This window comes from Mycteria americana, chromosome 3 (genome assembly GCF_035582795.1).
Source record: "Mycteria americana isolate JAX WOST 10 ecotype Jacksonville Zoo and Gardens chromosome 3, USCA_MyAme_1.0, whole genome shotgun sequence".
NCBI classification, from domain to species: Eukaryota; Metazoa; Chordata; class Aves; order Ciconiiformes; family Ciconiidae; genus Mycteria; species Mycteria americana.
The window spans coordinates 50960022-50987484 of NC_134367.1; the positions used below are offsets into that span (position 1 = coordinate 50960022).

General features: G+C 41.0%; 1 protein-coding gene across 8 annotated transcripts in view; it reads right to left on the minus strand.

Moving 5' to 3' along the window:
* Positions 1 to 27463, minus strand: part of BEND3 (BEN domain containing 3) — a 37173-nt gene extending 9710 nt beyond the window's left edge. The window contains exons 1-7 of one of the 8 annotated variants that reach the window (XR_012775223.1): positions 27181 to 27417; positions 20926 to 21035; positions 16193 to 16237; positions 15505 to 15728; positions 8458 to 10398; positions 5209 to 5351; positions 167 to 183 (exon numbers count right to left, since the gene is read on the minus strand). Coding sequence is in view for 4 of the 8 variants with exons in the window: in XM_075498487.1 (XP_075354602.1) it covers positions 8146 to 10398; positions 15505 to 15728; positions 16193 to 16226 (2511 nt within the window). In the remaining 4 variants the exon portion in view is untranslated. The other 7 variants (XR_012775220.1, XR_012775221.1, XR_012775222.1 and 4 more) reach the window with 7 other exon arrangements.

Consider the following 27463-nt stretch of genomic DNA (forward strand, 5'->3'; position numbering starts at 1 on the left):
GAAGGTATTCAGCATAGCAAGCACCCAGAGGAACATGGCAGGCTGTACTTTCATTGCTGTCTCCACTCTATTTGTTGGAGCTTGCACCAAGTGCTACAGAAATAAACAGATGAGAGGCATCCTCTGTTCCCCAATTCCACTTACCATTGCTATTCTAAGTGGCTCCCATAATCTCCAGGGATGCTGAGAGAAACAAGTAGAAAGACGTGTTATGAGTAACATGTTGGTGAGCTCCAGTTGCTGGTCAGCAACCATGCGTTACCTGTCAAGTGCTTACCAGTATGTACAGTCACACTGCCTGTCACCTCCAGCAGTAGTAGCTTACACACCAGAGCTTACGGGGCCAGAATAGGACCCCACTCGTAAACCCCAGGAATGCTTTGGGGCTTGGGGATAGCCAAGGTATAGACGTGAAGAAATTAACTTTCTGAAAGGGTCTGTTCTGTGTAGGATAAAAACAATAACAACAAAAAAAGTCAACACCTGCCTCACATCCAAGATGGGCAGGAAAGTTGCATCCCTGAAAGCCATTGACATAAGAAAGAGCACTGGCAGGGTAATTTCTTGAGTTGGACTGAATATCAATAGAATATTAAGCCAAAACCTTAGATCTTAACTTCTGGAAAAGCCTATTGGGAAGTAAAGTAGACAAGAGCTTGCAATCAAGACTTGGCCCTTTCCTAATGATGACAGAGACTTTTTACCACAGCCTGTAGTGACAGAACAAGGGGCACCGGTTTTAAACTGAAAGAGGATAGATTTAGATTGGGTATAAGGAAGAAATTTTTTATGATGAAGGTAGTGAGACACTGGATCAGGTTGCCCAGAGAAGTTGTGGATGGCCCATCACTGGGGGCCCATCACTGCTCAAGGTCAGGGTGGATGGGGCGTGAAAGATGTCCCTGCCCATGGCGGGGGGCGTGGACTAGATGATCTTTATGGTCCCTTCCAACTTAAACCATTCTGTTATTCTGTGACTGCCACCAAAACCAGGTCTTCACTGACAGATGAAGGTAGAAACAGGCTTTCGTAGGTTTTAAGCGTTGATCCACTAGTGGTCTCAGCAAAGTAGAGGAAAAGAAAGGCAGCCTGCTTAAGGAGTCTTGTGATGGGTGAGAGCAGCCTCTGTGGATTCAGGATTGAAATGGTTGGAGAGAGAACTGTACCCGCTGGCTTCAGAAAAGAAAGCTGCAGTCACAGGCAGGGTTATCTCAGAGGAAAACTATGACAGCAGAAAGGTGAGTAGCTGTTGCGCTTGGCTACGTTGATCTGTCCTGGATAAGCTTCTCTATTGATCAGACCTTTTTATTGGGGCCAGACATTGCTGAGCAGGTTGCGCTTGTTTCTGCAGCCTTTAAACATTTGGACTGTGAGCTAAAAAAAGGGCAAAGCTTAGTTAATGACTGACGCGAGTGCCAGGCAAGCAGAGCCAGCATGCATTCTGGGAGGTGTAGGAACAGGCACATCACAGCCACAGTTTTTGCCGGACCTTCAGGGGGCTTTTAGACAAGATAGGCTCACGTAGACTGTATGTAAAGCATACATAAACTTATCTGGGAATCACCCGTGTATCTTCCCTTCATCAGCCACGACTTTAAGGTGATGGAGTTCATCTGATAACATGGTCAAGTGTCTGGTCAGATGACATGGCAAAGTAGTAAGAAGTGGTCAAACAAAAGTTTTAATGATCTTTCCAAAACAGAGGATCTGCCGCTAGTCAACTACCAAATCTCCAGTGCCACTCAGTGGTGGGAGACACACAAATACTTCTCCTGCTCAGAGTTCAGGGTACGGACAGTGAATTGGGTAAGTGATTGCCGCTTCTGCCCTTCTGTCACTGCTGTAATGAATTTCCTGCTCCAGGACATGGGCATCTGCCATTCTTAGTCTGCATGGTGGAGGATGTATATGAAAGAGCTTCCTCATGGAGATACTGCTGAGAGGTCATAAAGGGAGGTTTGGATGGCTTGAGAAGTGACTGACAAGTTCACTGGAGGCTGCCCAGATGACTATGCTGTCCAAGCCACCTCTGCATTAACCACAGATGAATCCAACCTTACGCTGGTTGTCAGGCATGGAGCCCAGAATGGCCAGCATACCTGCCCTTGCACAGAGGGATGACCTATCCCGAAGACTTTGCCTGGTCCTGTCAGAGGCAGGCACCGTCAGGTTGTGGGTACAGGACCCAGCTGTCACTGGCACTGCACGCAGCATTGTCTGACAGCTTTGCGTGTTTCACCCGCTGCAGGAGCAATGTTACACGCTGCAGCATGTGCTGCACGTGGGCCAGCCAGCGTTACGGAGCAGGGCGCGGGAGGATCCTGTGAAGGAATAGCGGGGAATTGCTCACACCGGAGCTGGACACGGGTCTGGCAGGAGTCAGCCAGGTCAACTAAAGCAGGCACATACCAACACTCCTGAATAGGTTCCGAGTTCTGCTGCCTACAGATCAACACAGAGGGAAGGCGGTTATACTCTGACCCCTCTGGCCCCTCAAAATAATAGGCAATTCTTTTTTCCATAGAACAGAAAAGCACCAAAGCGTTTCTGGGTTTTATTTTGGGGTGGGTTTTTTGTTTCTTGGGGTTGTTTTTTTTCTCTGTAATGGCATGTCAGAACAGGACAGTCTACCTTCAGCACCTACCAAATTACAGTGCTCAACAGCCTGTGCAGGCCAATTGTGGTGGTCATTCTACGATGGCATGCATGGGGACAGGAATGCAAAAGGGGTGTGTGTGGGAGCCATGCAAATCTGAGTACTGCTGAAGCTAAAAAATCCTTTAGTTTCCAGCACTTGAGTATTCAGTGCACATATAGACAAGCACTTCAAGGAGACCCTGAGTTTTTTTAATTCTTGGAACAAGGAGAGATAGGGAGCAAGAGAGACAAGGGACAGCATCACATGACATAAAACCAAACTCCTGCGTTTTATACAAGGGATCGAATCTCAAATGCAGGATGCGATCCTATTGAGTGACTTGTTCCTCCTGCTGAGAGGTACCTTGGGATTTTCTTTTCACAGGAAACATCTGTAGACCTTGCTAACACACTACCTTATGAGCTAACCGAAGAGGTACATTCCTGAAAGCATAACGATTAAAGGAGTATTTTGCCTCCCACAGAAGTGAGCACTAACACACAACACTACAAAATGCCTCTTGAATGACAAACAGTTGTTTTGCCATAATGAAATTTGGGAAGGAAATTGGGAATGATTACTTGACATTTGTGTGTGTGTGTAGATATTAATTAGCTGATCTTCCTCCAGTCTTCAGCAATCACAATTTGTTTCCATCTATTAACACAAATTTTAGTGTTATTGGATATATGGTGATTTTGCCCATTTTTGGGCTGGGAAGTCATGCTAAATTTTTAAATAGAAAATATGGAAAACCTAGTAAAAAAAAAAAAAAAAACCACAGGTTTGTTCTATTCATGGTTGCCTTTGGGGGGGGGGGGGGGGAGAAAGGGGAGAAGTAGGAAAAGAACATGTCATATTCTACCGAACAGCTTTATTTCCTTTCTACTACAGCTCTTCCCTTCTTGTGAGAATCCAAGTTCTTCTTTCCGAATTGTTAATGAAAGAAAAATGCTCAGTGGCGACCACAGCCCCATCATGGAACAGATCAGGAATCGGAGTAAGCAGGTGGTCTGCCCATGTCACAGGCTTTTATGGCCACTACCTAGAAAAGACGGCATCTAGAAAACAACAAAAATGAAAAGGAATGTGCTGGATAAAAATAATACAGCGTAGGGGCTAATCTCCAGCCAATCAGATGAGGTATAAGGAAAATGTTGTGAATATGAGGAGTTTTGATTTTGTGAGGAGTCATCTGTTTCCGGCACTGGGACTGGCCAGCCCAGGGCAGCTCCTTCAGCCAGTGCTCTGCTGCAGGAGAGATGACCTCTCACAACAGGATTTATATGAGCTGTGACAAAGATAATGATGAGTATTATGTATTCTGTAAGAAATTTCTCTCAGAAATTAAAACTATCATTACCAGTGAGAAGTTTAGTTGAATGACTTTTATAATGGCGGGGGTAAAATAAGGATTTCAAAAGAACTGTCTAGAAATTTATCTTAGTATTTACTAGGACAAAAAAGCAGGTAGGAAAGAATGAAGACAAACAAATGGAGGTTTCTTTCTTTTTCTGTCATTCTTAGCAAAGACAATCATAAGAGAGAATTAAGAGAGGGAACTAAACCATCACTTCAGCTATTAAACAACTTCACATTTAAAAATATGTTTTCAGCATGTTCCTGAGAAAAAAACGCAACTACATTGGTGCCAACTGAGTTGCAGTAACAATGGAAAAAATCAGAAAGTCAAGCTGAGGAAGTGACGAAATTTTGGCAATGACAGTGATGGAGTTTGTTTGATTTACTCAGAAAAATCATAGGCATGAACCTACCACGCTTGTTCTCCCATAGATTTTAAGTGCAATCAACTAAAATATGCATTCTAAGTAAGAACACTTGTCAACTTATGCCCCATCCTCAGTACAAGCAAGCTTAAGACATTGAATTTTTCAGCTGTTTCACATCCCTTTAATCAGTGAAACAAAATCTGAATAAAAATAAATTATGAATAAAACCTGCATATTATTTTCTGTGCTTCTTGGGGCTGTAGAATTCATGTTAGCCCCTTCCAGCACGAAATTATACCTGGTGTGCCTTTGTAGAGCGCTGAGCACAAAATTCTCTGTTTCTCACTGCTATAACATAATATAAATATCAAACAATAATTGAAAAGAGACAAATTACCCATTTAAAAAAATGTATCTAGAAATAAATTCTATGCATTTTGAAGATAAGAAAAACCAGTCACAAACATTTCCTAGAACATGAAAGACTTTGGTGGCTGTAATGCATTAGCATAACAAAGTGGTTGACTTAAGTGAAGATTTTTCTCATTTGCAAACTTCTTGTTGACTCTGTCAGCTGAATACAGTTAACAGGCAATAAACTGATGCATACTTGATCTCCCTTTGGTTGTGCTGTTTTACATCTCTTACAGAGCTTCTAAGTAAGTTTTTAATTTGTAGAAAATGGGTAAGACACAAAAATATAGAGCTATGATATATTACACCGTTTCTTTTAAAAAGCTGTTAGAAGTGGGCTATTCAACGCTTATCCAAAGCTTGTATATTTAAACTATAAGAAGCAGATAGAGACACTTGATATTCACTTTAACAGGGTTTACTGACCTGGTAGGTAGAAAGGAACGTTCAGCTATAGGAAGTCAGTGTGTGCATGGCTACGTACGTTCCAAATACTTCAATATCGAGCAATCTTCCTATCATAGCCTCACTTTCAAAACGACAAGTTTATTCTTTTAAACAAAAAAAGTCTGAAAGACAGAAAAATCTTTTTAAATGGCTGCAGCAAACCAGGGTATTTTCATTTATGTACTGTCTGACTAGCTAAGGTTCTCTCAGATCTTAGTAACAGACTTTATAGGAAAAAAAATTCCTGCTTATACTCAAGCAATCACCAGACAACATTCCTCTTGTATGAAAATAATATACCTTTAATTTATTTACAAGACTGACCAACTGGATGAAGTGGCTGTACTTCAGATGCACTGCAAGAGCTTTCATTAGTGAACTATGTCACTATTCATATGTCTGTATTTTCTTGATATCAGTCATAAAACATACAATCAAATGAATCATGAAAGGGTTGTGAAGAATGAGATAAAAGGAATGTACACAGCAATTAGACAGAAGTTAAGAGAAAAACACAATGAAAATCTTTCTATACCCACTTTCAAAAATGTAATTTTAAAAGGTGAAAATTGTTTTTGCACTACTTAGCAGATAATATGAATGGACTGATTTTTTGACTCAATGTCAACATCTACAGTAAAAGCCAGTATGTCTCAAATTTGCATGCTAGCTAGTAACATCTGTCAATTGTAGAAAAGTTTAATATATATTGAATTCTTCTGGGAGCTTCGACATCACTAAATGGTGAAACGTGTATGACATTAAGATAAGAAAATATAATTATATTTCTTACCTTCTGGCCATCCATTCACAACAACAAATTAAGCAGCTGTTAATAATTTCTGTCATTTTATATCTCCCATAAAAGTGCATGTAAAAAATTTCACAGAGGTGCTAGGTAGCATACAATTACAAGAGAAAGTCTTGGTTTCCGATACATTCAATTGGCTAAATTTATGCACTAAAATGAAAGATAAGATGCAGACATTGTGGTACCAGTTCTTTATCTTTGGTAAAATGTTTTCATTTTATTATAGCCATATTTGCTCTGATATCCATTTTGTGCATGGTCTGCTATTATTTAAACCAACAGGAAACATTTAAATGGATATAAACAGTATCAGTGTATTATTTAGTACATTCATGACTTTCTTCATACATTCTTTGAGAATGTTGCTAGCATATGGGGAAAATGAGCAAATGCTACGATCTACTATGATTTACTCCCGGTTTAACATAATACTTTTACTAGTTCTTGCCATTAGGAAAAAACGTTTTGTTTTGCTTTTAAAAGAAAGGGACCAATATGACTCTAAGAACAATAAATTCTAAAAATCTGAAGTAAAAATATCAAGTATTTTGTACCTTCTTACAAATGCTAAAATAGAAAATTACACTGGAACTGACTTAAATTTGATACTATGACCCATCTAAGTAAACAACAAAAAAGGACCACAGAGAACATCAACAAATGCTCCAAGGTGTTCCAGCAATGGTCAGTAAGCGATCACTGTCTTTACTGTCTTAAAAATCCATGTCTGACTCTCTCTCACCATTTCTATCAGTATTAAAAGAGAAAAGAAAAAAAAAAAAAAAGAGGAAAACTAGTTTTAAAGCAGCACTCTCCAGTGACAAGTCATACAGCAAATTCACATTGGGTTCTGGGTGGTCTTTGTTAGACTTGAACATATTAATGATGCAAACTTGACCGTATCAACCTAAATTATACATACACAGTTATGTCTCCAAATAGCTACTAATTACACTAAATCAATTTGGCAAAGTGAGAGAATTCAATATCCCTACACCCGAAATATCCAGATGGTGCTGCATTCACGCAAAGAATAAGTTACATTACCACAGCTCATACGTGGGGACCCTGAAACACTGAATTCCATCACAAAACCAATCTTTTAATATATGCAATTCAATATGAATACTGGAAACCTTTGGAATCATGATTTTGATAGAGAGTAAGGTCTAAAATTTTTCTAAGTTCTTGTTTCGGGTCTTTTTGTTGTTGTTGTTGTCTTTGTTATTTTACAAATAGAGTGGCAAGCAGGCGATGGCAAGACATTCCACGGGTATAGGCTTGGGTCTGCTCTGCTGGCTTTATTCAGACGAGCCATCCTCAGTCACACCAGCAGTGACACTGGACAAAACAAAAAAAGAACTCACAGGGGCAGGATCAAGCTTGTGGTGTCAATATAAAAAAAAAACCCAAACATTCACATTGCGTCTATGCTCAGGTCTCAGTTCTTCAACAGTTACTTCTTCGTTTTAGAAATAAAACCTGGGTAACAGTCAAAAATGTAAACGACACCATTCTGACCCATTCTTTGACACGGTATTATTATTTTCAGTATCTCAGTATCATCAAGAACAAAACAAATGTGATGCTGCAATTACTGTAGAAGCAAAGTCTAATATTCCAACGATTTCCAATGAATATGGCACTTTCAAATTAAAATTAAGTTTAAATTTAAACTCCAAATTAACTAACAAGACTGTTTATAAGGGTATAACGAAAAACTGCCCCTGAAGAGCACAACGATTTAAAAAAAAATATTCCTTATTATTAGAAAGTGATAAAAAAGGAAGATGCAGAAATGGGGAGTGGAGTAATACAGTTTCAATACATGTACTTGCACCAGTGAAAATCATGCTCTTAGCGAGTCATCGATAGCTCTATCACCAATCACTTACGGTCTTTACCCATGTACAAATGTAGTAAGCCACTTCCCACTGCTGCGGTGCCCACATAGATGCAACACACACATTAAAACGCAACAAACTTAGTGCCTGGCTGTCCTAGATGCTGAGCACCCTCAGCTCCCGACAGGCCCCTCAGTCTAAACCAAAGCATAATCCTGACAATAATTTAGTGGTCAAAGTCTTAGGAATTTAAAGGGCCCGTCACTTTTTTGCTTTCTTTGCTTTTTTCAGTATATCACACTTTTTTCTGTTAGGACGCCGGCATCTCTCATCAATGCTCGGTATACATTCATAATGCCATACTTCTTCCATTTTCTCCACAGGGTAAACTGCCTCCACGTAATGACGGATCAGTCTCAGTCTGATAGGATCGAGCTGTTTTTTGTTACAAGCACCTGAATGGTTGTATTGCAGTCTGAGATTCTCCGGAGTAAAGAGTTCGGGAAAGAGTCTTACGAGAAGCCTGGCAGCAAAGTTGCCGACTGACAGGCTCTGCTGCACTATTTCTCTTACCTCCTTATCAGACAGCAAATACAGAGAAGGCACAGGGAAGTCTGGATTAGGAACAACGAGTTCATCGAGTGGTATCTTGCAAAAATCCTTGCTGCTTCTTTCCGGTGGCAGTGGCGGCCCTTCGAATTCTTCTCGAAACCTCTCGGGGTTTATTGCATAGCTGAGAAATTCCCTCCTGTCGGGCCCCGGCACGTGGATTTTCCGTTGCTGTTGGTACGTGCGCCTTTGCTCCGTGTCTCTTCGTCGACACCTCTCGTCAAGCTTCCCAACAAACTCCAATGTCCACACTCTGTCGTTCTTTGCTCTGGGGTACAGTATCTGCACATAATGTCGAATTAATTTAATTCTAGTGGGGTCGAGCTGTTTCTTGCCTAAAGATCCACTACAGTTGTATTGCTTCCGTAAGTTTTCATGAGTAAACAGTTCAGGAAATAAGAGAACAAGCAATCGAGAGGCAAAATTGCCTATGGAAAGACTGCTTTCGTATATACTTTTAATCTGTTCTTTGTTCAACAGGTAATCCGGGACAGGGACATCAAAGTCGGGAGGGGGAAAGTCAAGTTTGTCAAAGTCTATGGGTACAAGCCAAATTTTTTTTGAGCGTCTGCCAGGTTTTTCATATTCAAAACTGTCTTCCACTTTTATGATTGATACATCATCTGGTAAACCAGAAGAATCGTAACAGTCATCTCTCATCTGATCACATTCACTTCCATCCATATACGTATTTTCAAGCTCATCGTTTAGTCGCTGAACACATTGCTGCAACCAGGCTTCTTCTTCTTGCACATCTGGAAAGTAAATTTCAGTGTACCTACGGATTATTTGAAGCCGATGAGGATCCAGCAGTTGTTTTCCAGAATCTCCAAAGCAGCTGTACCTTTCAGCTAATTTTCTGTGGTCAAAGAGTTCCGGAAACAATCTGTGTAACAAAAAAACAGAAAATTCCCCTGGAGAAGAAGCTTCATCTAAAAATTCATTGAGATCCTGAGCATCCAGCATGTAATCTGAGGCAATGGCATTACTCCTGTCCAAGGATAAAGCTTCCTCCTGCTCTTTATCCTCCATAAAATGAGAGGATTCGACCTGCTCAGTCTCATAAAAACTGGACGACTGACCATTTTGCTGACTGTTTTCCATTTCCCTTTGAGCCCAAAATCTATTGAAAAAATCATTGACTTGAGGCAAACACTCCACCTGCCACACAGCTGTATTCTTCACAGAAGGATAACAAACTTCCACATAGTTACGGATAAGCTGCAGATGAAGAGATTCAAGTTTCCTTTTGTTGAGAAAGCCACATGCACTGCAGCTTCTGCTGAACTCATCGTCGCTGAAGAGCTCTGGGAAGAGCTGTACTAGCAACCGGCAAGCTAGGTCTCCGCCTGACGTGCTTTGATCCATGATTTGTTTGAGCTCCGCAGAAGTCAGCTGGTACTCTGGGGGAGGCTTGAAGTCTGCAACGGACTCTGCTGGACTGACTTGCTTCTTAATTCTGCTAACCTCCAGAGACAAAAGGTCAACTTTACTGTGAAGCTGAGTCATATTGGTATTGAGGGTGTTAAGCGTGTAAAACATTTTCTGTATCAAAGAATATATATTTGGGTCAGAATCTGCAGCGGCCGCTGTTATGGCAATGGCTGCGGCCGAGTCCCTTTTGCGTTGGTCGTTCAAAGTCCGCAGATGCGAGGGACTGCTGGGGTTGATTTTTTCAAACAACTCGTAAGAAGCAAACTGCTCAGCTCCTGGTGGGTTCTTCTTCTCTGTGATTTTGTGTGAGATGCCATAGAGAGGTTTTTTATAAGATGGAGTGGTTATGTCACTGAAGGATTCTTCTTCACAGAGCCACGTTACGTTAGGATTCTTGTTCTTGTTTGGCTGCTCTGCACTTACCTGAGTGGGTGAGCCAGTATCTCTGTTCTTCATGTTTGAAAGGGGGCCCTTTGAATGAATAAATATTGTATTAGTAAGACTGCCTTAAAAATATTAGCTATAAATATGTGCCCCTTAAGCAGCCATTGTTACATTAATATGCAAAGTCTAATTTTCTCCAGAGGACTTAGTTGTGTTAAATACATCAAAATTAATAAATTCACTAGGAAAAATAAAAATACAGTAAATAATTATTTTGGGGGGTTTTTTGTTTGTTTTGGCTCATGGCTTTCTCCATGGAATAGAAATGCAATAATAATCCTTATACTCTTTACCCACAGAACTCTAAATACTCTCCCAAATTAAGTATCATGCTTCACCTTGCATATGAGGATCTTGGGCTGTAGAGAATTTGGGTGGCAACAAGTCAGCAACAGAGCCAAGAATAGCATCTAGATTTTCTGACTCCTAGTCCTGTGACCTTGCCACTGCCTCCAACAACTGCATTTAACGTTCCAGCACGCTCTTTAGGTTAGCTTTTGAAAATACTACAAAGGCTATAAGTCACCAAAATTATGCTTATTCTCTTCTTTCTCATGCAAAAGGGTTTTTTAAATCTTTATAATGGTGTACAACTCCTAAACAAGTTCTAAGAATGACCGTAATTTTTAAAAAGTATTCTATTTAAATAATAAAAACTTAAAAACAAAGTGAAAAGTACCTTGGTATTGTCTTTTTAAAAGGGAAGCCTAAGATTTCTTTATTTCTGAAAGACAGGGAAGTTTAGACTCATGGGTTTCTAATTTTCTAAATTATTTGTATAAAAAAACCCACGAGCTCTTAAGGAATTAATGTTCTCGATAATTTCTAACTCTTCCTCATTGCTTGAAATTGGAAGCAAGCATTTTCATCAACTCACAGCAAATATGCAGGGCTTGGGTGGGTTGGGTTTTTTTGCAAACACATGGATATTGCAAATAATTCTTAGGAAGTTAAGTAGATACCACGGGATCAAAATCCAACATACAGGATTCAAACATGAGAAAACACTCACAGATTTTAGAGAAGACTGTACTGAAACATTTTGCTTGGCTTGTTCCACAGAACATTAATTAGATAAAAACCACAGAATTTGCATTCAAGTATTAAAACAAATGGAACACAGACGAGGTCTGAGCTGAGAGCCACAAGCAATTTGAAATTCTAGTGAAGATCCCACTACGTCCTACAGTGAGGGACTTGAATTAAGGTTCCTTTCTGAAAAAAACAAAACTGTAACACTCATGAAATTAATCTGGTCCCTATGTGTACTCACACTTGGCATCTGCTTACTGCAGTGACAAATTGAATCTAATTACTTTTTAATTTCTAATGCAATGTATACTCAAAAGAGGCTCAGAAAGAACAAGCTGGTTTCCACTCCAAGTTTAGAAATGAGCAGACTCAATTAAAGTTGCATTTCCAAGTTCTGCTCTCATTCACATCACACAACCCTACATATGAAACCTCGTGTTTTCACATCCAAAGCTGTGTGGATGGACAGTTGATAAAATGGAAGCATAACACAAAAGCAATGTATTTCACAGTGCGCAGAATCCCCAGGCGTGGCGGTGCCTAGGACACCTGACTTCCAGGTCCCATTTAGAAGACTGTCCCTCCAGTCCTGCTCATATTAAAGCACATTTGCTATGAGGACAGCGAGGAACCAGAGTCCTGTAACACCACCAGCTATTAAAGGGCAACTTTTACCCCAGCAAGTGCTATGACATACCCTAACTAAATCAGCTCTTTCTGACTTGTAAAATACCAGAACACAAGAGACTGAATTGTGAGCAGACTGAGATCCACATTGCTCCCACGTAACTAGGCTCCTACGCTGGGACTGAAGTCGTCATACCCCACCTGTACTTGTCCGTGGAGAAACAGAGGTATTTCCAGATGGTAATAGAGCTCTCCCAAATAGACATCACCTGAAAGCAGGTCATGAGAATCTCTGCTGATAATAAATGTAGCTCTGCTCCCCAGTCAGACACCCAGACTGAATTACAAATTTCTTTTACCGTTTTAGATCAAAAGAACAAAAAACCCCTGCAATTCCGGATAATACATTTCTTACACATACAGTGAGACCTGCTATCTAAGTAGCTAGCTCTTCCAATAACACTGCTGTTTACAGAGAATATTCCAAATATTCCTTCACATACAGAGCATGATTCATTCAATTCCTTCTCTACTAAATAGCTTGCCATGGCAAGCTATGGCCACCAGTTGTCTGTCAGTTCTCATCAGAACTCCTGCTGTACCTTTTCCCTAATTAATTATATAATAAAACTTGCCAATGTGGGGGTAACTTCTATTAATGCACACCTCACACACAGAGCCAGGGCAAAGCAATATTACAATGTGTATTAAACAGCACAAATTCATTGTCTTAAGTATGCACTTTGACAGTGAGTACTGTGAAAGTTTGCATTCTCAGTTTTGGACACAGTGCTCTGGAGGAGAAGTGGTGTTCACTCTAAGAACTACAGCAGCTCTCTGCTGCGATGGCAGCAGAACTTCTGCCCTTTCACTAATGCAGCTCACAGTGTTTGGATCTGGTTGCGGGACGGATTTGGTTATGTGCATTTCAGAAACACATAGTCAGTGCTTGACTAACAGATGACAACACATTCGGGCCTATATTTAAGGATTTTCTATTTCAGATGCATCCTCGTTTTCTTTCCTCTTTGTTTTTAATTATCTTGTCTTTATACAGTTTCCATCTGGAAACAGCACTATCCACAGCATAAATACATGGCTTTTTGTAAATTCTCCAATTAAACTAGTATTTAATATTTTTAATTAGTTTTCTGTAACACTGATCTTTAAACATCAATGTATTTCAGATAATACTACACCCATTTAAGATGATCGGTTTTAATGTACCATCAAAAAATAAGTAAAGATATTGTCCTATGAGACTCAATGTACATATAATAGTGCTGCTTTTTATACTACATTTGCACAGCAACTTTTTATATTATATGCATTCTTTGAACATTTGCAAAATGCAGTATTTTGGTAAACATCGACCAATATAAGTAATTGTGAAATAGCCTCTCACATTATCTCTCGGAGTCCTAAGCCAAGTTCTAAAAGTTGTTTAGTTATTGATCTGTTCAGTGCTAAAGTCCAGCTAATTTATGACCTTTATTATGCTTAATAAAGAAAGTCTAAATATCTGTAAGAATACAGAGCATAATATTCTGGCATATGAGTAAGAAAGAATAAATATATGAGCAAGAAATATATAAAAAGATCCTATCAAACACATGAGGACTTGGAAGTGTCTTGCACACAAATTTTTTAAACTTACAATCTTCTACACTTCTTTTTTTTAAAGAAAATTAGGGAAAATGAACTTCTAGTTATGAAGTGACAATCAGAATTTTAAAAAAAGCAAAATGTGTTCTGATAGAAAGTCATTTAGTAATATAATCACCAGTCCAATAGTACAGTTATATAACATAAAAAGTACAGCTCTGCTTATATCATACATAGATGCCTATGTGATGTGTAGTAAAAATATATACTACAAGCACAATATTCTCAAAAATAATTAACATTTTGTCCTCTGTTTAAAAAGAAATAGTTAATGAAGTCATTAACTTAAAACTAAATATTGGTACTAGAAAAGTAATTAACTTTAAAAATGTTGTTATGATTGAGGACTATTTCTGGTTGGTTATTTAACTAAACATGCTGATTCATTGGGGTCAGTCAAGAATGAATTTTCATCATTGTTACTGGGTCACTTCCTGATATTTTAAGTCCAAAGTTATAAGTAATTTCAAATTAAATTTAAAAATTTATTAAAGGCAAACAGCAAACAGTAAAATCCAAAGCAAGCACAGTTCAGAGACCATTATGAAGCTCTTTTAAGAGTCTGAATGCAAGTAAAACAATTGTAAAAAGAAAAAGAGAAAGGAAAAGAAAGAAACCGTGTAATAAGATTTAAACCTACCTACCACAGGCATTCAGGGAAAAAAACAGCCCCAAGAAGTCAGAGAGACGACAGTCAAGAAAAAGAAATATGAAGAGCTATGGCTAAAAAGGAGAAATGAAATGCACAAATACAACATGGAATAACTGGCTAGGTAGCAGAACAGCAGAAAAGGATATGTGCATTAGAGTAGGTCATAAACTAAATATAACCCAGGGCCTGAAGTTATTCAAAAGAGGATGAATTTGAATCTAGGTTATTTTAATAAAGTGCTGAGTGTGAAAAACAGGAGGTCATTATACTGCTCTAGAGGGTGTTAGAAGAGATGTGACTGTCCAACACTGGACACTACCCTTTCAGGAATCTCAAAGAGAACAACAAAAATGTAAGGTGACTCCTGAAGAAGAGCTGAAAAAACAGAATTTTAGTCTTGGAAAGCAAGGGCTGAGGGTAGACAACATCACACCAATTTTCCCATGTGCAGAAGACTTTTCTAGGAACAGATGATCACTGCTCTCCCTACTGAAAAGAACAAGGACAAAAAGAAACTTGCTCAGTTTCAGCAAAGATTAATGGAAATCTCCAATTGCTAGAGAGATTAAACACTAGAATAGGCTAACAGAAGAGACTGGGGCATCTCCTTCACCAACTGGACAAACATCTGGATTGTCACAAATGGGATGCTGCACCTGAAGTTGTAATACGTTCTGCTCTTGATATGCTGAAGTGTTCTGCATTCCTGCATTTTTATCTTTCAAATAATACACAAATTTATACTTGTCTCACTGACATCAAAACCTGTGTCACAGAAGGAAGAATTACAGCCCTGATTCTACCACTGAGGATCCAGCTGAATGACTGTGTGACATGAGAGGGACTGTAATCAGAGTCACGTTCAGATAATCCAAATCACTACCTGCTCCTACATTCTCTGACAAACAACAAAAATATACTTCACATGAATGAATTAACCTGTAACTGTATTTCATAGATACGATCGCTCCCATGTTATTTAAAGAAATACCCAGACAAGCAATGTGTGCAAACTGGGTTAAGATTAGCCGTATTTGCCTCAAACTCATTACTAATGCAAATCTAGTTAAATGACTTGCATTTTTCTTATAGCAGCAATGAATTTAGGCTATGAAATATGAACAGAAAAATCACACAGTCATGTATAGAGAAGTCACCTCTTGTGTAAAGCGTCTTTTCTTCACACTGGGTAAGACATCTTGCTGGCTCCCTGAACCATCACAACCAAGTGAGGTCTGTTTCCGTTTGTTGGAATCCTGTAGGCAAGTAACTGTGCCATCCGGTGAGTGTTTCTCAGCAGATCTGGATGTTACTGAGCAGTCCAGAGCTTCATCTTCGTCTTCTGTTTCTACTTTCACAACATTTTTTTTAGGAATTTTTACTGGAAAAAGAGAAGGTTTAGAGAGATAAAGCACTCTCTCCAGAAAACCATGACACCCTTAATATAATATTTTGTGGTTTCTTTCTTTTTATGAAAATGTGTTTTGAAGAACATCATTATTTTTTATGACTTGTATGATAAGTGTATGCTGAGGCCACTCCAAAGTCAAGTTTTTATTATGCTAGGAACCATTCAGTCATCCAGTAAATGAGTTTCTTCCCCAAAGAAGAGTCTGAAGTATAAACAAATACAGTTACAGTAGAAAGATTTTTTTGGAGGGGGAGGAAGGATGTGGAGCAGCAAATATAATGAGTAACAAAGATAATAGTGTATTTTAGATAGCTTTTTAAAAAACATTAATGTACTTTGTCTTGATCCAAGTGCATTCTTTATCAGGCTGCAAAGGCTTTAATTCAACAAGTATTTTTGCCTGATCATAAATTACACAAAATACAATATTTTACCTTCATCATCATCAGTGATTTCAGCTGAATTCATCTTCTATCTCACTAAGGAACAAAACAAACATACAAAAATAAGTATCAGCATCTTCTGGAATCAGGAAATATCTACATCTGTTATTATAATTACTTTTAGTCTAGAGCCACTGGACATTAACAGCCTACAGATAATTTCCAGTCTGTACATTTGTAATAACTAGCTATTTTCAGTAAATTTCATGGCCATCTATAGACCTGTCAACATGCAAACTATACTGCAGACAACATACAGCTATACAGCAGCTAGGAAAGTATTTAAAACTATATGTCTTTTCTGGTATGGAGAAAAGTAAAAGTCATTTTAACCTTCTCTGTAAAGATTATATCTTGGCAGTATATAAATGGCAGTTAACTCTCTATCCTGTACTAAGTCACTACTTCTTATTACAGTCAAATGTTTTTATATTGTCATTGTGGGTGACCCAAAGTCATTACAGAATGAAAACTCACCATAAACTGTAATATACATGCTGGAGTAAGTTTTCATTTAAAAATCTTTGATCTTTTGATACGGATTGCATCAATTCAAGCAGAGCAATCTGCAGATCTACAGTAATTACTTTGTCAGCCTCTAAATAATGCAAGAATGTTTTTTGTAAGAAAAAAATATATGTATTATTCTAGCATGATTTTAGCATTACTTCTCACATGGAAAACTCAGCTGTATTTCTGTTTCCTTGAAAACTAATTTTGCAAGTTACTTGGGGGCAAACGTCAATCTGTGGACATGTTCCTAAAAGATATTCTAAATCTTTTGGAGATCTACAAAGCAAACAACCTAATCAGATCTCACATACCATTACAGGGCACTCAGCTGCAAACTGACACTCTCAACTAATAAACTGGTGACTGGTAAACTGGCACACACCGCTCATGTTCATCTACACACAGCACTATGTTTACTTGGCCCCAGAATATTATTACTTTACATTTTCCACAGTTACATTCTTCTTTCAGATAGTTTTCTTTCAACTGTTCCTGCCTATCCTTTAGCCAAAGCCTGAAATCAGGACTGGCTTCCCTCTGGCTGGACCAAGTGAATAAAACCAATCAATCAAAAGTGTATGTACAGCCCAGGAGTGGAAATTATAATGAAATTGAAAAGAGAGATGGGGAGAGAAAGAGGCAGAGAATCTGTTTTGGAGGAAAAGTCGTCTCTACCTCTCTTCTGAACAGTGGTGAATAGAGGTTGTTTTTTTTTTTTAAATCTCAAAATATTGTTAAAAAGCTCTGTAAACACTTGAATGCTGTGTAGCTATGAATGTTTCTTCATTAGCAGCTGACGGCTGTTAATGGTAAGTATGAGATCCTATTCTGGGTAAGATTTTGTACAATTGCACTACAATGGGTAGCACACACACCCAAACAAAAGATGCATGGAGTTATAAAATCAGCTCATACTGGGCCACTCTAGAAGCCAAAATACCCTTTGACGTGCTGATCTTCAACACAGCCCCTATATACAGCCTTGTAAAGGGCATCCTCAAGAGGATAACGTGAGATTGTCTTCATCATCACATCACCAGAAAAAGTCTCTCTCAGTTGGACGTAGAGCTACTACAAACTCCTTAGATATCTACTCCTTTTACCCACCATAATGACCTATTTCAGGACTTACATTTATGAATTGATCCACATATAAACTATGCCAGCTTAACAGTACTATAATCACTTCACTTAAACTTTTGCAAACTCTGTAGAGACATAACAGCATGAAACTAAGTGGTTCACACCAACTTCTAAACCACCTGATAAGCACTGGTGAGGGTTAATACCCAGTCTTACTGGCTCAACAGTATTTATGAATTCAGACCCAGCCACTACAGCTCTTTATGACAAATCCTAAGACAGTGTACTTCGTACAGCACCATCAAAAAGCTACGTTGGGCCTTAAGAAAAGCACATAGTACTAGAAGTTCATATTTTGCCCTGATATCCCAGATACATTGATATTCAGCGCCTAGATCTTTCTTACACTTTTCCACACTGCACTAGGCTTAGCTCTGAGGGATGTGGTACAAGACCAACATGTGCCAGTGCTCAAGAAGTGTTACACAGAGTCTTTTTGTGAGGGCCTAAGGTGACAGTAAGCAAATCAGCTGATATCACTACAGAATATTCTGCAATGGAAATCAAAATGGTTTTCCAGCTAATCCCTAGACTGCTCTATCAGAGCAAAACACTAAAAGATGGTAAACACAGAGCCAGAAGGAAAGACTATAAGGTGGCAGCGAGCGGAACAACACAAAATATTTAGGAGGGGATATAGGGAATTAGATTTTCCTTCTAACTCCTGCTATTACTGCTATTCAAATAGGAAAAATGCTTTAGGAGAACTCCTCTGAGACAATACAAGCAAGCTGGAAGGAGAAGATAAATGAGGATCTGAATAGCCACTCTTTAAAACTGGAAAAAGGTGAAAACTAAAGCACAGCACATACCCTGGTTAATAGTTAACTTTCTAAAGGAGGCAACATCGGGAAGACCAAAGCTATCCCAAACTCAGGTCAAATAACATTAAGTCAAAGCATTGTTTCACAAATTTGAAACAAAGTGTTATTACTTATGTTGAATTTTTTTTCATTTGAAAACTGCCGGAATACAATTAAAAGCAAATAGTCAAAACCAGCATAAAAATCAATGAAGACTGGGTTTCATATTTGTACTCTCTGGTGCCAAACAAAGCATGAGCTCCAACCTTTTCCTTTTTGGGAGCCCTAGTAATAACTTTCTCCTTATCTGGTTTCCTGTCTTCTTTGTAAGATTTTTAAGAACTTAGGTATTATGAGAAAATGAAGCACATGTAACAGCTTTTGTCAAGAGACAGGATTCAACTGCCTCTCTGACTTCCTGCCTCAGTCCCACCTACTCCCTCGGTCAAGCATGGGTGCCCACCTTAACCTTCAGGGAGCTCTTCCAGCTTGATAAACTGACAGAAAACAATTCACTTCTTTCTTTGCTGGGTTACTTCTAATTCAGAGAGGTAAAGGGTAAGGCAAGTAATTGGGCCCAGCTCAGGAGCATGCATGAGGTCTAGGACAGAAAGGAGGAATTAAAATCTCTCCCTCTCTCATACCAGCAAGCTGCTGGCTTGGTTCAACCATTCATTATACTTCACTTATCATCTATTTACACCACCACCATCTCGCTTCAAATCTGGGTAGCAATGGACTCACAAGTGAGTAGTGAGCGACACAGAGATATCAACAGAGCAACTGTATCATCACTTCCATAGGAAATCAGGGCGTACGGGAAGGGGAAAATCTGTGTGCTTGCGTGAGCGTGTCCATGTATGTATGCCTGTCTATGTAAGGTTAAGAATAATTTTGTTGATTGTTTAAAGTCCACTAGAGATAAAACATTTCAGATTCTTTAAAATACCATTTGCAGTGAATCAGTACTTATGAATAATAATTATTGCCTCCGTAGAAGAAGCACCAGTGTCAAAAGCTGTTTTGAGGTAGCATTCTGGCCCAGATTGTGAGAATAAACAAAGCTGGAGTAAAAAAAGTCCTAAAAGCACTTGGGACAAAATAGTGCAAAAAGCAATCGAGTAAGAAATCCATCCAGTAAAGCAAACACCTGGCAGTTGTTCTTTGTCATGTTAGGTATACAAACATATTTCATTCTTACCTTATATGTCTTTTTTCAAAACAGAAGATAAATATATTTATCATCCTTAGCCTAATACTGACTCAATCCTATCTACAGGACAGCAGTTACCTAGTTGTAGGAAGGAGTGAACACCCTGTGCTGAGGTTGGGAGCCCAGGTCTGCAGCCATGACTGGCAGAGCAACCAGCCTTGGCAGCTTTATCTTGCTGGGATACAGACGGATGCTGCAGTACATCCTATTTTCTGGTGAAAAGAGGATCTGGAAGGAGGATTCCAAAACATATCAAACACCTACAACAGCAGCTACATCAACAGCCAGATCTTGATCCTAATGAAGTTGATTGGAGCTGTAGCCTAAGTACCTGTAGGTCTGAATTTTAGCTGAAACTTCTTGTATTTCCACCTGAACTGACCAAAAAAAAAAATCACACTTTACAAAATATGAACATAAACCTTAAACTTCAAGTTTCAGGATTTTGCTTGTAAATATTTTAATCTGTGAACCAAGTTATTTTAGAAGCATTTTCTCTGGGTTCTTTGGTTTCTATCTTGTGTATAAAGTTAAATTCCAAAGAATGTGTGAACAGTTCCGAAACACCTAACAAAACAGGCCTACAACAGGTAAACGAACACACTGTTTCTTTATGCTTATGCTAAAACATAAAGCATAAGCATAAAACCCATTTATGCATGGGTAAAACTCAGAAAGAATAACTCTTATAACCCTGATTATGGATCCTACACCTCTGAACATTAAAAATGAAGCGAATAGCTAGTACTCTCACTTTTTCTTCAAAAGAGACTCTGCCTTTGACTAATGGCAGTCTGCTTCTAGTATAGTCATTAGCTAAACTTATCTAATGTAGGATAAAGAGTAAGATATATAGCACTTGGACAAATTCAACAATCAAGGAAGAAGGGGTAAACGGATCCCATCCTCAGAACGCAAACAATCATTAGATTTTACTGCCTACATTTCATCTTTTGAGAATGGTCTTCTGGAAAACAGTATGTAGTTCATAACTTCTATGCAATCAATGTCTCAAAAATAAACACCTTGCTGATGTATCAGCGTGTACTCACCTTCCCATCTAAACTGCCTTGATAGCTACTAGTGCTGGTAGTGTACAGATACTTGTGCTGAGCCACTGCTAGGTGTCACGCAACGGAGCCTGTGTGATGCCAGCGCTCACCTGGGAAGACAGAAACATTCCTTTGGGCTCAGCCCTCCAGAGTCACCCACACACCCTGACACCTTTGAAACAGTTAAAAAAGACAAACCAAAAAGGACGGTTTTCTTAAGGTGATTAAAGCTTTGTTCTTCTAAGGGAAAGGAATAAAAATACCCAGACTTGCAATCATGTAGACGAGGATACTATTCTTTTTAAACTAATGTACAAGCAGCCTATTTTTGCAGAGAACTGATGTGATATACAGCATTATGTCCTCCTGTTTCAAGTTAAGCTACTTCTTATAAATTGAATACACATTACAGTCTTGACTTTAGACACCAATCTAAGTGTGTTTGTTTTGTGATCTTGTGATTTGCAGCAAGATCCAGAAATCCCCCTCAGCTACCAGCTAAACTTGTAGGTGGTTATAGATTCTAGATATCAAGTTTCTGGTGGACCATATACACAAAACCTTTTGAGCCCTGCTGGGACTGCTGCACTAGGAACTCCTCTGCATCTGGCCTACTGGCTAAGATTCAACAGCCATTTTCAGAACATGCTCAGTACTTTGGGACTCTCAAAAGTCCAAAAGTGTAGGGTATTTCACTTACCAATGGCACAACGCTTAAAGAGGTATTTGGGAGCCAGAAAACCTGGGGTTTTGGTTGTTTTTTTTTTTACTTGCCTGCTCTTGATTTTGCAGCAGAGACAAGAATTCAGGTCCCCAAATCCTAGAAGAGTGATCTAGTCACCAGGTTATGGCACGCTGGAGGGTAAGTGGGAAGAAGAGCAGTGGGCCAGAGCACGAGGAGACAGGGAAAGAAGGGGGGGGTCCCAGCACACCTTGGCTGTCACTACTGGCCAAATCCCCTTCCCACAGATCCTGCTCTCCCTTCTTCTCATCAGATTAGATGAGGAACGAGACAGCTCAGTGAAGGGACTTAACACTCCCTACTTCCATTGGTATCACTTAGACACATGCCTCTATTCAAAAGACTGACCACGTTATGACACTTAACTGTATCATTGTACCATTTTGGCAACAACATTCAACATTAAAATGGTATTACCCATGGCTAACAGGGAAGCTCAATGCTTAGTGCAATGCTGCGAGTTCCAAAGCATGGAAGAGTACCTTAAAAACAAGGTTTTGGAATGTTTCTCTGTGCATTTAGTGCTAACTACTGCCTTGATGCTGCTTGTGCAAGCAGAGCAAAAAATGCGACCCGTTTATCAAAAACGTGCCTACCTGAAATATGCACTGAAGCCTTAAGGATTTAAAGCACTTAGGTACAAAAGATTTTACGAGTAAGGGAGCAAATTGCAAATCATACTCTAAATGTATTTCAGTCTCATATCATCGAGTATAATGCATAATGCCACTTAAAAGTGGCATAAAAGCGTACCTAGTTATTGATATATAAAACAGAATTGAATCATAAGCCTAAGTCAAATCATCCAATGATGTGCAGTCTCCTCCTCTATTTACCACCTAACCATTACTCATGTGTTGGCCTTGAAGGATGCTTTCCCTACCTGTCTTATGACTGTGACCATTGTAAAAGCACGATGCAAAGAGAAAAGATCTTGCTGATAATGTAAGATCAAGGCAGTTCTCTGCCTTTGCAATCACTCCTAAAGAAAGTCTGATTGATCACTTTCAAGTTCTGACTTAAATAAAAAAATAAATAAAGTCGACCAGAAAAAAATACTGTTGTTCTGCTGTTCATAACTAAAAAAATAACTCTCTACTCTTCAAACTCCCATATCTAATGTAATAAGTTCTGACAACTGAAAAAAAAATTAAGTGTGAAACCCACGTAGAAAAGTATAAAAGTGCATACATGCTGTATGTGGACAGCAATTCCGATTTCATAATGCATGTTAATTATAACTACAAATGTAAATGAATCATTATCTGAACTAATATACTCTAATATAATAAGAATGCCTGTTACCAGTTTTACAGAAGTTTGCTATGTATAACTTAAATGCTTGCATAACACTGTACTGTTCAGTTCATTAATGCATGGTAAATGTGTAGATGCTGCTTCCTGAATGTACACCATCCCACTCAACATTGTAGCACCTTCATGTAGGTTGGAAGGAATGTCTCTAATTCTTCATTATCGACTATAAGAAAGTTATTAAAAATACAGGGGTTTAGACATTATGTACTATGAGATGTTTATTCCTTTTACAGCCTCATGGTGGTACATTGCTTCATATATAAAACTCAGAGGCTTCAATGAAAAGTATTCTACTTGAGTGTCATTGGCTTCTGAAGAGGTGAATTGTTCTTTACATTTTGGTCAAAAGTTAAGACACATGCATTTGCTGGTAATTTTAAATATGTGTTTAATAGCGTATGTGGAATAAGCTGCTCCATTTCCTTGCTTTCAGCATGCAGTGAAAGATACAACACTCCTCTTAAAGCACAGGTAACCTAGTAAAGTTAAATAAATGATGGGCATACCAAAAAAGCTGATATTCTAAGGAGGTAACATTGGCTAAATTTTACAAGTTCTGTACACTGAACTGCTGTTTAACAGCCAAAAGTAGCACCTCCTCTTACGCATGCCTTCCTGTAACAGGACTTTATCACAAAATTGCAATGGTATTATGCTACATAATTACAGTGTAGTTTACCCAGAGCCAACCAAAACCATTGTATATACATTCATCCTCAGCAAGAGACAATGACTAATCAATCTAGTAGTTAGACACTCACTGGACAGTCAAGTCTCTGAGGTCCTGCTCCCTGTCTCTGGCTCTCTGTATTTCATATGAGCACGTACTGGATAAAACACAGAAAGCGACCAATGCTTCCCAAGGGAAGCCCACAGTCTTGCAAGCTGGTGTGGGTAGGTGGAAGTAGTCCCGTTCAGTGCAGCAGGTGAGCGGAGAGCTGCTCTAACTGCCTGGTGACAGCATGACATACTGTCCCTTGTGACATTTTAGAAGAACGATTCCTGCATCACGCTTTGAAATAACGAGAGCAAACACCTGTTCTCAACACGCAGCCCTGCAGTCCCAGGAGGGGACAGGACCGAAGGCACGCACCTCTGCTGGGGCTGCCCAGGAGCTGCCTCCTGCTCAGGATGCGCATTGCTTTCCAGGCTGTCTCTTGGAAAACTCTCCTGCTGGGCAGTAGAAGCAAACCTAGAGAACTGTGAGTTCTGCGTTCTGCTTTGGGAGCCAAGTTAACCTGCACCTCTTACTTCCTGGCTGTAGCACTGGGTTCCATAATTTCAATATTGCAATTATTCTCAGGGTACATTTGATTCCTCCAATTTGTAAAAAACAATGCAACTCAAATTCAATTCAACTGAATTACACATAAATACCACTCCAAAACAGAGCCATAAAATGTATTTCTTACAGGCAATGTTTGCCTTCTGTTCAGTTCCATGGGCCAGTGACTTGACTTTAAATATTACAGAATTTTGACAAGGCCTTCTCAAAAAACCAAAACAATGCAATTTTTTTTCTGGACTTTTTTGCATTTTCATTAATATGTTTGTTTTCTATTTAAGTATCCTTCTACTGCTGAAAACCTCATCACCACACTCATTGGTATGATGCTCAGAATAAGCAAATAACTAGAAAGGGTCACCGTCAGTATGCTGCCTGAAACAACATTACTTACTAATGTTACAAATCACACCTAAAACTATTATAATAACAGAAAGTGGGGAGGGAGGGGGAGATCTGTATTGTTTGATTTGTACACCTGACTGTACTTTGTATGCATTTAGCCAGGTTTCCTTGTAACTTCTGACTTTTCTGAGCAAAAATTTGTAAAAAGCTTGGGAAGTTACTTGAAAAGGTAGCAGGCTGAAGAAGTCTGGTACCTGAAACCACCTTAATTAAAAAAAAAAAAAATTCAAATTGACTACCCGTCTTAAACTGTGAAATAAGAATGTTGCCTCAGTTAACTGAACAATGAGCAAAATGCAAGTAGACAATATAAAGAATACTAAAACCAGATGCTTTCTAGTCTATCAATTTTGAGATAGTAAGGTGCTGCTAGTGACCCAAGAGTGGAGTTTCTGAGTAAAATTTATTCTTGATATCCAGTACTGACACTTGAAATATTAAATACCTTAGAAAACAGTACTCCAACATTACAATCATGTTCCGACTATAAATACATGTATAACAAGTTCTAAAACTAGGGAAAAGTATTTTTAAAAGAACCAGCAGATGTTGTTGGAAGCATTACCCTTACGGACAATAAAACCCCTATACTTAACATAGTTTGAAAACCTCCTCTGCTGCCCTGTGGAGGAGGACAGGAAGCCTCAAGTCTCCACTGAAGCCAGCCTGCAACAAAGGCATTTTGCCAATAGGACTTACAGGGCATGTTCTCAATTTGGGTCTTTTTAAATTTCATTTTACTTACATCTGCGGACGCAGTTTAAATTAAAAAAAAAAAACCAAAAGAACCCCACTCTTCTCAGTTTTCCCACAAGTTGCCTAAAGCTGAAGTTTTCTCAACCTGTCCCCCGTACTTTATCAAACACCGATTTAATCTTGCACTGGTCAGCAAAATACTAAGCTAGTTTATTTCCAGCATCAACGTATCGATTTGGTTTTGCTTCAATTAGGTGTCTTCCCCTGGTCTATTAGAAACATTTTGTTTTCCTCAGTGCTTCATTCTCTCTCCCCTCATTCTTTGCTTTTATTTTAAAATACTGTTCCATCTGACCTTCGTACAGACAATTTAAAATCTCCTCCAAACTGCAATCAACTCTCCTTTATTTTTACCCACTGGACTTACCTAAGCTATGAAAATACTTAGCAAAGATAAAAAAGTGTGGTTGGTCCAATGCCGAGTTTGATTTAGCAGAAAAGGAAAATGTATCAACATATATTGGCAACCGTTTGTTTTATTAGATGTAATCATCCACGCAAACTCATAATCTGATGACGAGGTATCAGCCAGAAGCAGGGAAAAGGTTTTTCCTTCCCTGTTCAAACGCCTCTGCCCCAAGGGTCGGGCACACGCTGTTTGTGATAGGTGGCAGCGACAAACTCTACCCGCACTTCAATCCAAAAAGCCCTGGGACTGCGTCAACGCTATGTGGAGGCCGTCACATGGCTGTTGGCCTGCCGCCGGCTCGCATTCTGCTGGTTCAGAGGTTGTTCCCTTCTATTTACAAAAGGCCGTGTGGCCATACCACACGGGAAAGCAGGGTCGAGGCAGCGGGCGAGCTGGGCAGCGGCAGCGGGCGGTGCCCCCGCGGCGGCCTTCTCCGGCCCCCTCAGGGCATGACCCACCAAGAGCCGGCGCGAACTGCCACACAGTCCCCCGCTCGGCGCCACCGCCACCATTTCTGCCCAGCGGGAGCCCGACCCCACGGGGCGCTCGCCCTCACAGGGCGCGCGGCCCCACGCTGCTCCACCGGCTCCCGCGAAGCCAGCGCGCGGCGCTGCGGCGGGCACGGGGCGGGGAGCCGGCACCAGGAGGGGGGGCAACGGCCGGCGACGCCGCCTGGCAGCCGGCACCGCCGGGGCTCCCCGCCGAGGGGCGGCGGCGGCGGCCGCCACGTGGGAGCGGCGCGGCGGCGAGGCCCCGCCCGGAGGCGGGGGCTGCGGTGAGGACGGCCCGCGCGCCCCGCACGCGGCGGCCGGGGCCGCTTCCGCGGTCAGACCCACGAGCCCGAGGCGGCGGCGGCGGTTGGTGCTTCCGGTCCGAACCCTGCCCGGGCGGATCTATGTGGCCGGCGCGCGGGGGGGGGGGGAGGGGGAGGGGAGAAGGTGAGGCTGGAGGTGACGGCGGCGTGACCGTTCCACTCTCCCCCCTCCCTCTCCTCCCCCCGCCCCGCAGATGGAGGCACCCGGGCCGGGCGCGCGCGCCCTCGCGCGCCCCGCGCCGCAGCGCTATAGCAACGTTCCAAGCCACGAACAAAGAGCCCCCCGCCCCCGGCAGCCCGCGCCCCGCGGCGGAGGGGCGGGGGGGAGCGGCGGCGGGGCCCCGAGCCGCGGCCGGGGGGAGGGGCCGGCCCCGCGCCTCCCGCTCCCCCGCTCGCTCGCTCGCTGGCTGGCGCGGCCCCCCTCCCCGTTCCTCCCCTACCCGCCGGGGCGGCGCTCCCCGCCGAGGGCTGCGCGGAGCGGCGCCCCTCCCGCCGCCCGGCCGGCGAGCGGCGGCAGCCGGACCTACCTCGGCTCCGCGCGGGGGCATGGGAGCCCCGGGACGGCGGGGGCGGCTGGAGCGGCCGCCGCTGGTGCCCGCGTTTCCCCCCCCGCTCTTTGTGTGCGAGGGTCCGCGCGCTGCGCTCTCGCGTGACGTGACGTGACCGTGTGTCATTTCCGCACAAGGACACTGAGCCCCGAGCCGCCGCGGCCAGCGCCACCCGCCGCCCCGGGGCAGGGGCAGAGGCGGGAGGGGAGGGGGGAGGAGCAGGCCGCTCTCCCCCCTCCCCCTCCTCCCCACCCCCGCCCTC